Source organism: Hypanus sabinus (assembly GCF_030144855.1).
Source record: "Hypanus sabinus isolate sHypSab1 chromosome X1 unlocalized genomic scaffold, sHypSab1.hap1 SUPER_X1_unloc_2, whole genome shotgun sequence".
Classification (NCBI taxonomy): Eukaryota; Metazoa; Chordata; class Chondrichthyes; order Myliobatiformes; family Dasyatidae; genus Hypanus; species Hypanus sabinus.
In genome coordinates this window covers 166,225-179,723 of record NW_026778968.1, presented here as the reverse complement: position 1 = coordinate 179,723, position 13,499 = coordinate 166,225, and the positions used below count along the sequence as shown (strand labels likewise).

The following is a 13,499-nucleotide window of genomic DNA, read 5'->3' as shown; positions in this document are numbered from 1 at the left end:
GCAGGTATTCTTGGGAATAATGCACAAGGTACAAAATCAGTTCATCCCCCGGAGAAGGAAGGATTCAAAGGGGGGAAAGGGGCCACAGTGGTTGACAAAGGAAGTCAGAGATTGTATAGCATTAAAAAAAAAGGATGTATGACAGAGCTAAGGTGAGTGGGAGGACAGATGATTGGGAAATTTTTAAGGAACAACAGAACTTAACTAAAAAGACAATACGGGGAGAAAAAATGAGATAGGAACACAAGCTAGCCAGGAATATAAAGGAGGATAGCAAAAGCTTTTTTAGGTATGTGAAGAGAAAGAAGATAGTTAAGAACAATGTTGGGCCCTTGAAGAATGAATTGGGTGAAATTGTTATGGGAAACAGAGAATTTAATAAGTACTTTAGATCTGTCTTCACTAAGGAAGACACAAGCAATCTCCCAGATGTATGGATGGGCCAAGGACATAGGGTAACAGAGGAAATGAAACAGATTGACATTAGGAAGGAAACGGTGATGAGTAGACTGATGGGACTGAAGGCTGACAAATCCCCAGGTCCAGATGGTCTGCATCCTAGGGTACTAAAGGAGGTGGCCCTGGAAATTGCGGATGCATTGGTAATCATTTTCCAATGTTACTTAGATTCAGGATCAGTTCCTGAGGATTGGAGAATGGCTAATGTTATCCCACTTTTTAAGAAGGGAGGGAGGGAGAAAACAGAGAACTATCGACCTGTCAGCCTGACATCGGTGTTGGGGAAGATGCTAGAGTCCATTATTAAAGATGAAATAGTGGCATATCTAGATAGCAGTGATAGGATTGGGCCGAGCCAGCATGGATTTACCAAAGGTAAATCATGCTTGACTAATCTGTTGGAGTTTTTCGAGGATTTAGACAGGAAGTTAGACAGGGGAGATCCAGTGGATGTAGTATACCTCGATTTTCAGAAGGCATTTGATAAGGTCCCACATAGGAGATTGGTGGGTAAAATCAGAGCTCATGGCATTGGGGGGAAGACATTGACATGGATAGAAAACTGGTTGGCAGATAGAAAGCAAAGGGTAACGGTGAATGGGTGTTTCTCGGAATGGCAGGTGGTGACTAGTGGGGTGCCACACGGCTCGGTATTGGGACCACAGCTTTTTACTATTTACGTCAACGATTTAGATGAAGGCATTGAGAATAACATCAGCAAATTTGCTGATGATACTAAGCTGGGTGAGAGTGTGACATGTGATGAGGATGTTAGGAGAATTCAGGGTGACTTGGATAGGCTGGGTGAGTGGGCAGAAACTTGGCAGATGGCGTTTAATGTGAATAAGTTATCCACTTCGGGAGTAAGAACAGGAAGGCAGATTATTATCTGAATGGTGTTGAGTTAGGTAAGGGAGAAATACAAAGAGATCTAGGAGTCCATGTTCATCAGTCACTAAAGGTGAATGAGCAAGTGCAGCAGGCAGTGAAGAAGGCTAATGGAATGTTGGCCTTTATTACAAAGGGAATTGAGTACAAGAGCAAGGAAATCCTCTTGCTCTTTTTTTGTACAGAGCCCTGGTGAGACCACTCCTGAAGTATTGTGTACAGTTTTGGTCTCCAGGGTTAAGGAAGGACATCCTGGCTGTAGAGGAAGTGCAGCGTAGATTCACGAGGTTAATTCCTGGGATGTCTGGACTGTCTTATGCAGAGAGGTTAGAGAGACTGGGCTTGTACACGCTGGAATTAAGTAGATTGAGACATATAAGATTATTAAGGGATTGGACAAGATAGAGGCAGGAAGTATGTTCCAGATGCTGGGAGAGTCCAGTACCAGAGGGCATGGTTTGAGAATAAGGGGTATATCATTTAGGACAGAGTTAAGGAAAAACTTCTTCTCCCAGAGAGTTGTGGGGATCTGGAATGCACTGCCTCGGAAGGTAGTGGAGGCCAATTCTCTGGATGCTTTCAAGAAGGAGCTAGATAGATATCTTATGGATAAGGGATCTGGGGACAAGGCAGGAACCGGGTATTGATAGTAGATGATCAGCCATGATCTCAAAATGGCAGTGCAGGCTCGAAGGGCCAAATGGTCTACTTCTGCATCTATTGTCTATTGTCTATTGTATACTTAATTTCATAACCTGAAGCATTGAGCAGAAACATTGAAGGTGCACCTAAGATTGGTTAGATAGCCTTGGAATGTTGAATGTACTTCTGAATGCTATAATAAGAGAAGGATGAGAACAACAAACTGTAGAAGAGACTTTACCTGGAATGTAGGGATATAGATGGACTGTGGTTAGTCTCACTGGAATGTAGGAGGCTGAGGATTGATCCATTAAATAAAAGAAATAGGAGTGCTATGAGCTGTATAGATTGTATAGAATTCCTATTCCCAGGATGGGGGTCTAAAGCTAGAGGGGACAGGTTTAATATGAAAGGAATGTATTTAATTATTGACGGGTAGGTTTTGTACACATGGATGGTTTCTATTGACAATGAGCTGCCAGAGAAATCAATATTATTCATTATTATCATCAATATGTTCCATGTCATATTGCATTGGTGATCATATTCTATGATCATGATTGTTCTTGGGAGGTTTTTATAAAGAAGTGATTTGTCATTTGCCTTCGTCCAGGCAGAATCTTTATAAGATGAGTGACACCAGCCATTATCAATACTCTTCAGAGATTGCCTCGCATCGGTGGTCACATAACCAGGATTTGTGACATGCAACAGCTGTTCATAACGACCATCCACCACCCGACTTCATGTGACCCTGATCAGGGGATTAAGCAGGTGCTACACCTTGCCCAAGGGTGACCACCAGGCTCGCAGAGAGAAGGAGCACCCTATTCTGCTTTGGCAGAGGCATAACTCCACCCCACTACCTATATTACTATTATTATCATTACAATGCTTAAAATGTCTTTTAGACAGCACCAGGGATATATTTTATGACCAAAGCAGCTGTGACCATTACTATTCTTCTTCATTCAGTTCTCTGTTCTTTCTGATAACAAAATTTTGTTTTCTCACTAACATTTTAGGATCTTCTACAAAAAAATAAATAAATCAGAATTTGATCAGGAGAAATTATATTTTGGAGTGTACAATCAGTGGTCTGTCTGCTTAGCAAAGAATTTTTTTATTGCTGCAGTTTTTATGATCTGTATGTCTTTGTTAAGTAAATGCTGTTGCAGCGATCAACACTGCCACTTGATTCATTTTGTCTTTGATATTTTTCAGGAGATTTTTTGCATGACCTCCATGAAAACAGCAAACAAATCATAGAAACAGAAAATCTACAGCACAATACAGGTCATTCGGCCCGCAAAGTTGTGCCAAACATGTCCCTACCTCAGAAATTACTAGGCTTACCTATATCCCTCTATTTTACTAAGCTCCATGTACCATCTAAAAGCCTCTTAAAAGACCCTATCGTATCCACATCCACCACTATTGCCGGCAACCTATTCCACGCACTCACCACTCTCTGAGTAAAAAACTTACTCCTGACGTCTCCTCTGTAACTACTCCCCAGCACCTCAAACCTGTGTCCTCTTGTGGCAACCATTTCAGCCCTGGGGAAAAGCCTCTGACTATCCACACAATCAATGCTTATCATCTTGTACACCACTGACAGGTCACCTCTCATCCTCCATCACTCCAAGGAGAAAAGGCCTATTCTCATGAGGCATGCTCCCCAATCCAGGCAACATCCCTGAAGTTCTCCTCTACACCCTTTCTATGGCCTCTACATCCCTCCTGTAGTGAGGTGACCAGAACTGAGCACAGTACTCCAAGTGGGGTCTGACCAGGGTCTTATATAGCTGCAACATTGCCTCTCGGCTCCTAAATTCAATTCTACAATTGATGAAGGCCAATACACCATACACCTTCTTAACCACAGAGTCAACTTGCACAGCTGCTTTGGACTCAGACCCCAAGATCCCTCTGATCCTCCACACTGCCAAGAATTTTGAAATTAATACTATATTCTGCCATCATATTTGGCCTACCAAAATGAACCACTTCACACTTGTCTGGGTTCAACTTCATCTGCCACTTCTCAGCCCAGTTTTGCATCCTATCAAAGTCCCGCTGTAACCTCTGACAGCCCTTCACACTATCCACAACACCTCCAATCTTTGTGTTTGTCAGCAAACTTTTTAACCCATTCCTCCACTTCCTTATCCAGGTCATTTACAAAAATCACAAAGAGGAGGTCTCAGAACAGATCCCTGAGGCACTTCACTGGTGACCGACCTCCATGCAGAATATGACCTGCCTAAAACCACTCTTTGCCTTCTGTGGGTAAGCCAGTTCTGGATCCACAAAGCAATGTTCTCTTTTATCCCATGCCTCTTACTTTCTCAATGTGTTCAGTCACATCCTCAAAAAATTCAATCAGGCTCGTAAGGAACGACCTGCCATTGACAAAGCCATGCTGACTACTCCTAATCATATTATACCTCTCCAAATGTTCATAAATCCTGCCTCTCATGAATTTCTCCATCAACTTACTTACCAGTGAGGTAAGACTCACTGGTCTATAATTTCCTGGGCTATCTCTACTCCCTGTCTTGAATAAAGGAACAATACCTGCAACCCTAAAATCCCTCAGAACCTCGCCCATCTCTATTGATGATGCAAAGATCATCGCCAGAGGCTCAGCTCCCTTGCCTCCCACAGCAGCCTGGGGTACATTTCTTCCAGTCCCAGCAACTTATCTAACTTGATGCTTTCTAAAAGCTCCAGCACGTCCTCTTTCTTGCTACATGCTCAAGCTTTTCAGTCTGCTGCAAGTCATGACTACAATCACTAAGTTCCTATTCCATAGTGAATACTGAAATATTCATTCAGTACCTCTGCTATTTCCTCCAGTTCCATACACACTTTCCCACTGTCACACTTGATAGGTCCTATACTTTTACATCTTATCCTCTTGCTCTTCACATACTTGTAGAATGCCTTGGGATTTTCCTTAATTCTGCCCGCCAAGGCCTTCTCAAGGCTCCTAATTTCCTTCTTAAGCTCCTTCCTAGTAGCCTTATAATCTTCTAGATCTCTAACATTACCTAGCTCTCTGAACCTTTTGTAAGCTTTTCTTTTCTTCTTGACTAGATTTATTACAGCCTTTGTACACCATGGTTCCTGAACCCTACCATAACTTCCCTGTCTCATTGGAATGTACCTATACAGAACTCCACACAAAAAGCCCCTGAATATTTGCCACATTTCTTCTGTACTTTTCCCTGAGAACATCTGTTTCCAATTTAAGCCTCCAATTTCCTGCCTGATAGCCTCATAATTCCCCTTACTCCAATTAAACGTTTTTCTAATTTGTCTGTTCCTATCTCTCTCCAATGCTATTATAAAGGTGACAGAATTATGATCACTATCTCCAAAATGCTCTCACTGAGAGATCTGACACCTGACCAGGTTAATTTCCCAATACCAAATCAAATACAGCCTCTCCTCTTGTTGGCTTATCTACATATTGTGTCAAGAAACCTTCCTGAACACACCTAACAGATTCCACCCCATCTAAACCCCTTGCTCTAGAGAGAAGCCAATCGATATTTGGGAAATTAAAATCTCCCATCACGACAACTCAGTTATTATTACACCTTTCCAGGATCTGTTTCCCTATCTGCTCCTTGATATCCCTGTTACTATTAGGCAGCCTGTAAGGAACACCCAGTAAAGTTATTGACCCCTTCCTGTTCCTAAGCTCCACCCACAGAGACTCCATAGACAATCCCTCCATGGCGTCCACCTTTTCTGCAGCCGTGACACTATCTCTGATCAACAGTGCCACACCCCCACCTCTTTTGCCTCCCTCCCTGTCCTTTCTGAAATGTCTAAAGTAACCAATCCTGTCCCTGAGCCATCCAAGTCTCTGTAATGGCCAATACATCATATCTCCAAGTACTGATCCACGCTCTGTGCTCATCCGCTTTGTTCACAACACTCCTCGCATTAAAATAGGCACATCTCGCCTTCAATCTGAGCGCTTCCCTTCTCTATCATCTGCCTATCCTCCCTCTTACAGTGTCACAAGCTTTCACTATTTGTAAGCCAACCTCCTCTTCCCCAGTCTCTTTAGTTTAGTTCCCACCCCCCAACAATTCTAGTTTAAACTCTCCGCAGTAGTCTTAGCAAACCTCCCCACCGGGTTATTGGACCCCTGGGATTCAAGTGCAACCCATCCTTTTTGTACAGGTCACACCTACCCCAAAATAGTTCACAATGATCCAGAAACTTGAATCCCTGCCACCTGCTCTAATCCCTCAGCCACGCATTTATCATCCACCTCATCCTATTCGCATTCTCACTGTCGCGTGGTACAGGCAGTAATCCCAAGATTATTACATTTGCGCTCCTGCTTCTCAACTTCCTTCCTTACTCCCTGTAGTCATTTTTCACGACCTCCTCCCGTTTGCTACCTATGTCATTGGTACCGATATGTACCACAACCTCTGGTTGTTCACCCTAGGATATCTTGGATCAGTCTGCAAATTCTTGCTATCCTGAATTTTATGCATTTATTTCTTTGGAGGGTGATTTATTTTCATTACAAATGTTACTATATTTGCTTTACTTCAGGAATCAACATTATCTGAAAAGGCACTGAAAAGAGATTTAACAAGAACTTTCAAAGAAGGATAAGAAGGATAGATATTTGGGAGTAATGGGGATTATTTTTGGTCCTGACTATCACTTCCTGTGTTTTACTTTTGCTCCATTCTATAGTGAGAAAACAAATGGAGATTTCAACTAGCATAATTTATTAAACACTGTTTATATAGTTTAAAAAAATCCTTCATTATTCCACTGAAAGAAAGAGTTTCTCAAAGAATCTCAAATATTTTGTTCTAATTTCTTTTATAAAATATATGGATTGTGGAATTACAAAATAGTACCATACAGATGGAGATCAGTGGCCCTCTTGTCTTTGTGCTGTATTCTAGATAGAGTTATCCAATTAACCACACTCTCCCTCCTTTATACCCATGGCATCTGTATTTTTCTCTTCAGCTCTTTAAGCATTTCTCTTTTGCATCCACTAGAGCAAGGGTTCCCAACCTGAAGTCCATAGACCCCTTGATTATTTGCATTGGTACATGGCATAATAAAGGTTGGGAACCCTTGTTATAAAGCAAAACCTTTCTTATCACAGCAATCCATGTGTGAGGTCAGAGTTAACCATGGATGTTGCATCCTATCTGTCTAGATATACAAGCCTGTGCAGTACAATTATGTAGAGCAAATTGTTGCCTATGTAGCAAGCCCCCCTCCCTCCACACATCTGATGAAGAGAAAGGAACAGGAAAGACTGATATAGTTTGGCATCAGCAGCATCATAGGATTTGTGAGTCAGTGTTGAACTCAACAGGGGACTGCCTTACCGACTCCAGCTCTAGATTTTCCCCTGAGCATTTACCCCAAGGCCTTCCCTATGAGTGGGTGTAGCCACAAGGTATCGAAGTTTTGAGATCAGAGCTTTTCTTCTCCCAGGTGAGCTGTTAACCACAGCTGTCGAGCTCCATCTGCCCAAAGGCACCAATAACCCGCTTTAGTCCCTTCTGTCAGTAGAAAAGGTTTTGTGGGGCTTAGTAGCTAAGCCACACGTAAAGGCCTGGAGCTAGACTTGATTGTCAGGGGCTACTTGAGGTGCATGCCATTGGGAGCATTTAATAGATAGTGGGAGCTTGTCCCCATTACAACCCTCCAGCTATAACAACCTTAAGCAATCCATGACAGATAACTTGAGAAAATCCATGCAGCTCATCAAAAAATTATTTCCAAGAGAATGAAAGAGATTATATTTCTATGTGTAAATGCATGGAATTTATTTTCATATCTTGTGAAATAGCATCAGTCATACTTAACCTTGAATGAGTATGTTTGTATATTTAACAGAATACTCAAATTTATTTCATCAATGAAACAGGAGACCTTTTAGCTGAGACAATTGAAAATACTATTGATGCAAAGAAACTGAACCATCTAATCCGTGTTCCAACGGGATGTGGTGAACAGAACATGGCATCAATGACACCAGTGCTGATTGTTACAGTCTACCTAGACAAAACCAACCAGTGGATGAAGTTGGGAGTGGACCTTAGAGAAACTGCAGTGAAGAATATTCAACAAGGTACAGAACATCACTGATTTATATACATTGTTTACAATAAAAAGCATTGTTTAAAAAATATGTAAACCGTTAAATTTTAAGTATGACCATAGATGCTTGCTTTGAGCATCTGGCATCACATGTACAAGGCAACAATGCTTCATGTTGATAATATTGTTGATAAAGTGTTGAATTTTTCTAAATAGAAATAGATTGTCAATAAAAGCTAAAAATTGTGGTAAAGTGAATTCTCCATCAGAGACTGAAAGGATATGTTGTCATTGGAGAGAGTTCACGAGGATAATTGCAGGAATGAAGGGGTTAACATATGAGGAGCGTTTGGCATCTCTGCGCCTGTACTCAATAGAATTTAGCAAATTACAGGAAGATCACATTGAAACTTACCAAATGTTGAATGGACTAGATCAGGTGGATGAGGAGAGAATGTTTCCTGTGGTGGCAGTATCCAAAACTAGAGGGCATAGCCTCAAAACTGAGTGGCAATAACTTTATACTTTATAACAGAAGTAAGAAGGAAGATTTTTAGCCAGAGAGTAGCAAATCTATGGAATGCTCTGCTACAGACTGTGGTGGAGGCCAACTACATGAGTATATTTAAGGCAGAATTTGATCATTTCCTGATTAGTCAATGTATCAAAGGATATGGTGAGAAGCAGGTGTATGGGATTGAGTGGGATCCAGGATCAGCCGTGATGGAATGGCGGAACAGACTTGGGCTGAATGACTGAATTCTGCTTCTATGTCTTGTGTTCTTATGGTTTTCTGGACTTACAGACATTATTAAAATTAATAGATGTTGGGATTAAGCAAGGAATTTAATATCTAGGACAGCTATGATCTGACATGCCAGACAGGACAAAAAAAAAGAAAATCGCGCAGGATCCAAGGGAAAGGGAAATTGGGTCCAAAATTGTTAGAAAGCAAAAAGTAATGGTTGTTCGGTATTTTGTAGTCTTTTGTGCAATATATGTCAATGATGTAAATCTAAATGTCAGGGCAATTTATGGAAAATAAAACACGTAGTTTGACAGCAATGTATAAAACCATGGAAGTGACAGATCATTATGTTTAAGTATGGAATGAAGAGTATGTAATGGGTAGTAAATTATGTGATGGTATTGGGTTGGCTGATTGTGATGTTCTAAACTCAAATAAAGATGCTATGCCCTTTCAGATATAAATAGCCATGAGTACCCTCACTAAGGAATGGTTATACTGTAACTAACCAATCTTCAAAGATTACTTCACAACCCTGTTTATTCATTATGGCAAGCTTAGCTTCGAATACCCACTATTTGAGTGGTGTGTCCCCTCTACCTACCAAGGAGAAGATACTTCCAGCAAACAAAATAGCTTAAACGCAGTTTATTTTCAATGATTCACATTTAAATCCAAGCAACATTCTTGAAATGCATTCATAACTCAAAAGATTTCAATCTTATAAAAGACTTCCAAATTACACTTCTAAAAGGTAGAGGTACAATTCCTATCAGCTAATAAAAACATACCCATGATGCAAGCAAACCAGTCATGCATTGCAGAAATCATAGATAGAGGAATGGACTCTGTCTTTCTTTCACTCTTGATGTTCCTTACCCCATTCTAATGAGCTTGAACTGCTCATTAGAATAGAAGAAATTGTCTAAATGTGATTCACATTTAGACAGTTCCTTTGTACTTGGGTGACTTCACACTTGTGATATTCTTTTAGACACCTTTTAACAAAAATGGTCTAAAAGCTCAAACAAGAGAAAGTCTGCAGATCCTGTTAATCTTTGCAACCCACAGCTTCTTGGAGTCTCATTTCCCAGCTATGCACCATTAATGCTGTGAAGCTGACTGTCTAAGCACATAAACCTTCCAATTTATTAATAGATCAGTTATTGATATGTTAAGTCCATGCCTCTGGTCTGCAAGTTTTCTTGAAATAAATACTTAGCCAGCATTGTCAGTTTGAAAGTCAAATTAAGTAACCTGTTGGTCTTGTACTGCACCTCTTGATCAGCAAAAAACCAGGTGCAGTGACCAACATCCTGCATTCTAAAGACAATGTGTCTTTATGCAAATCTGTGCTTTCAAACTCATTACTGATTACTGATTGCCATTTACATTAAGAAATGAAGGCTCCCATTTACAACCAGAAGCTAAAGAAATAATCTTAGATGGAAGTTTAACTTACAACTGTTTGACTGCCGTGTTTAGAAAGCTTAGCTTGGCAAAAGTAAGAGGCCTCCAGGAATAGGATATCCATCATAATGTTGAGACTGGAGTGCACGCCCAGCAGTCCAGACTGTATGGATGGCATAAAAAATGGAGTCAAGTGCTGACATGCAGAACTGGCTAGCTTTGACAGGGATAGAAAAAAAAAGAATAAGCTAAATTTGGAAAATTAGATATTGAGTCTGGAAGGCTGCAAGACATCTGGATGAAGACATTTACTTCCTCAAGCTTGTATTATCACATCGTAACACCGTAGGAGGACACAAATACACATATATGGTTAATTAAAGTGGCAGGCAACCAGAAGGTCAGGGGTGTTCCAATAGGCTGAATACTCTACAAGTGATCACTCAGTCTACATTTGGCTCTCTGTGTTGTATAAGTGACCACAGTGTGAATCCTGAATGCAGTACACTAAATTAGAAGTACAAGTGGACTGATCCACTTGGAAAGATAATTTTGGTCTCTGGATGGTGGGAAGGCTTAAGGGGAGGGGAAATAAGTGACACATCTCCAGCAGTTGCATGGATAAGTGCTGCAAGATGAGGGGAAAGGAGTGGAATTTGTGCCTGGTTGTAGAATTTTGTTGGACATGGCAGAAATTGTATAAGACAATGAGTTGAATACAGGGATGAAAACAAAGGAGTAGGAAATATATAAGATGTGGTCAAAGGTTCTATGATAGAAGGGAGTGCAACATTCAAGAACAAGGAAGACATTACAGGTGCACCTGTGTGGAACATTTGATTATCAGAATAAATGAAATGATGGAATGGAATCCTGACCAAAAGCAAGTTGAGAGGGTAATGAGACCGGAGGGACTATTGTGACCACTAGGTCATTGAAGACTTAAGATGGAAAACAGAAAGAGTATATTGGCATTGGCAAATAGGAACTACAAAGGGAAAACAAGTATCAGTTTAAAAAGTGACATCTGAGAACATAATATTTCAAAATGATCAAGGTGTCAGGGTGAAGGATAATAACTGTAATTGCAGGACAGGAGACAAATTTGAGACTCATAAAATGGGCTGAAGGGGGGATGAACGATGAAGATCACAGGCATCAAGAAATGACAAATGTATCTGTGCAGCTGAGGTGATGTCAGAGGGCAAGGTGTTAGAGGAAAGCTAATTCACAATATTGTTTCAATATGTAAATACTTCAATAAATGTAGTGGAAGCTATATAATGAGTGTTTAGAAATGGAGCATATCTTATTTAGAACATGATACAACAATCAAATTGTTAGTATATAGTAATTCAATGTGTGTGCCTGTAATTCAGAATCAAGTTTTCAGTATAGAGTAACTCAATGTGAATGTGCTTTAGTTCTACTTTCATAAGCACAGTACAGAGGGAAAATCCAAATTTCTACAGATCTATTTTCCCAGCATTTTGTTACTGTTTGGAATTCATGGAATTCGTAATTTTTATTTTTTTTTACCCAGGTTATACCCAAGAACTGGCGTATCGCAAGGAAGATGGTTCTTATGCAGCATTTATCGAACGGCCGTCCAGCACATGGTATATTCAAATTGACTTTTAAATGTTTCCTCTCCTTTCTGAGTATAATCTGAATTCCCAGTACATTATTATGATTTTTTTGTGAAATGCTGTTACCACAAGTATAAAAAGCCAGTAAACTTTCTACCTCTACAAATGATGCTTGTGAATACAACACAATACCAAATGTATAGAATGCACAAAATTGGTTTGAAAATCTTCCATTCTAAAAATAAATAATGATTCTTTTAGAAATAGTGTATGTCTTGACTGCTGTGAACTATTTCCATGGATAAAATGGTGGAAAATAATAGTTGTTTTGAAAATAAGTGGTTTCCGAGGGTTGCAAGGATGAATCAATCAGTGATGTTATTACAGGGTTCATGGTTAGATTTCTTCATTTGATTATTTTTAAAATTTGGCAGTTCAGAATATCTATCTTCTCGTTATGCTCTCAATTTGTTATCTTTTACAAGTGCCAGGGAAGTACTATGAAAGATGTCCCCCTTTAGTACTAGAGCTTCATAGCAGAGTCATAGAAAAGTACAGCACAGAAACAAGCTCTTTGGCCCATCTAGTCCTTGCCAAAACCTGTTAAACTGCCCACTCCCATTGATCTGTACTGGGACCATAGTCCTTCATACCCCTACTATCCATGCACCCTCGCTTAAATATTGAAATCAAGCTCACATGCACCATTTGTGCTGGAAGCTCATTCTGTATCAGATCTTAATTCAGTGTGCAATAAAGAATGAACTTCTACCCTTCAACTTTTATCAATTAAATTTGTGCTCTATTTCTTCCAATTTAGGTTAACTGCCTATGTAGTTAAGGTGTTTGCAATGGCACATAACTTGATCACAGTTGATCCACAAGTACTCTGTGGAGCTGTGAAGTGGCTGATATTAAACAAACAGAAACCTGATGGTCACTTCCAAGAGGATGCTAAAGTAATTCATGGAGAGATGATTGTAAGTGAAATATCTTTTTTTATACTTTTTCTCTCTTTATTGTGTAGGACATGGAACCAGATGATAACACAACAGGAAAATGAGCTATTCAGATCAGTAAGACTGTGGCAATTTATAGAAAAGTTGGACAACTTTCCATTTATTTGTTCTCAGGAAGTTGGGGGTTTGGCTCGTCTTCCCTAGTTGTCTATCATTTATAACCCTTGAACTAAGTTCCTAGCTCATTTCAGAGGGCATTTTAGAGTTAAGTGGAGAAATACATGATAAACCTGGCCAAATAGGACTAGCTTTATTATGGACCATTGACCATGGTCAATGTGGACTAGTTGGAAAGACAGCATTCTTAGGTCTGACAAAGTAATGATGGCAGTTTACTTGCATCACATCATATTGAAAAGTGCTTAAATGATCATCTAGTAATTTCATAATTCAATATGTATAAAATACTGGGAAACGCAGCAGACCAGGTGGCTTATATGGAGGGAAATAACCACTTAATAGTTTGGGCCATGACCCTTCATTGGTACTCAGAACAAATCATCAACTGGTGAAAATCTGCAGACACTGTAGACTTAAGCAACACACACAAAATGCTGGTGGAACTCAGCAGGCCAGGCAGTATCTATAGAAAAGAGTGCAGTCGACAGTTTAGGATGAGACAGACATAAGGTGATA

General features: G+C 40.1%; 1 protein-coding gene across 1 annotated transcript in view; it reads left to right on the top strand.

The window, feature by feature from the left end:
• LOC132385622 (complement C3-like) overlaps window positions 1–13,499 on the top strand; it is a 300,827-nt gene that overhangs the window by 204,906 nt on the left and 82,422 nt on the right. The window contains exons 24-26 of the mRNA XM_059957796.1: window positions 7,925–8,128; window positions 11,799–11,874; window positions 12,665–12,824. Of these exons, the coding sequence (XP_059813779.1) occupies window positions 7,925–8,128; window positions 11,799–11,874; window positions 12,665–12,824 (440 nt within the window). The remainder of the gene's footprint in view (window positions 1–7,924; window positions 8,129–11,798; window positions 11,875–12,664; window positions 12,825–13,499) is intronic.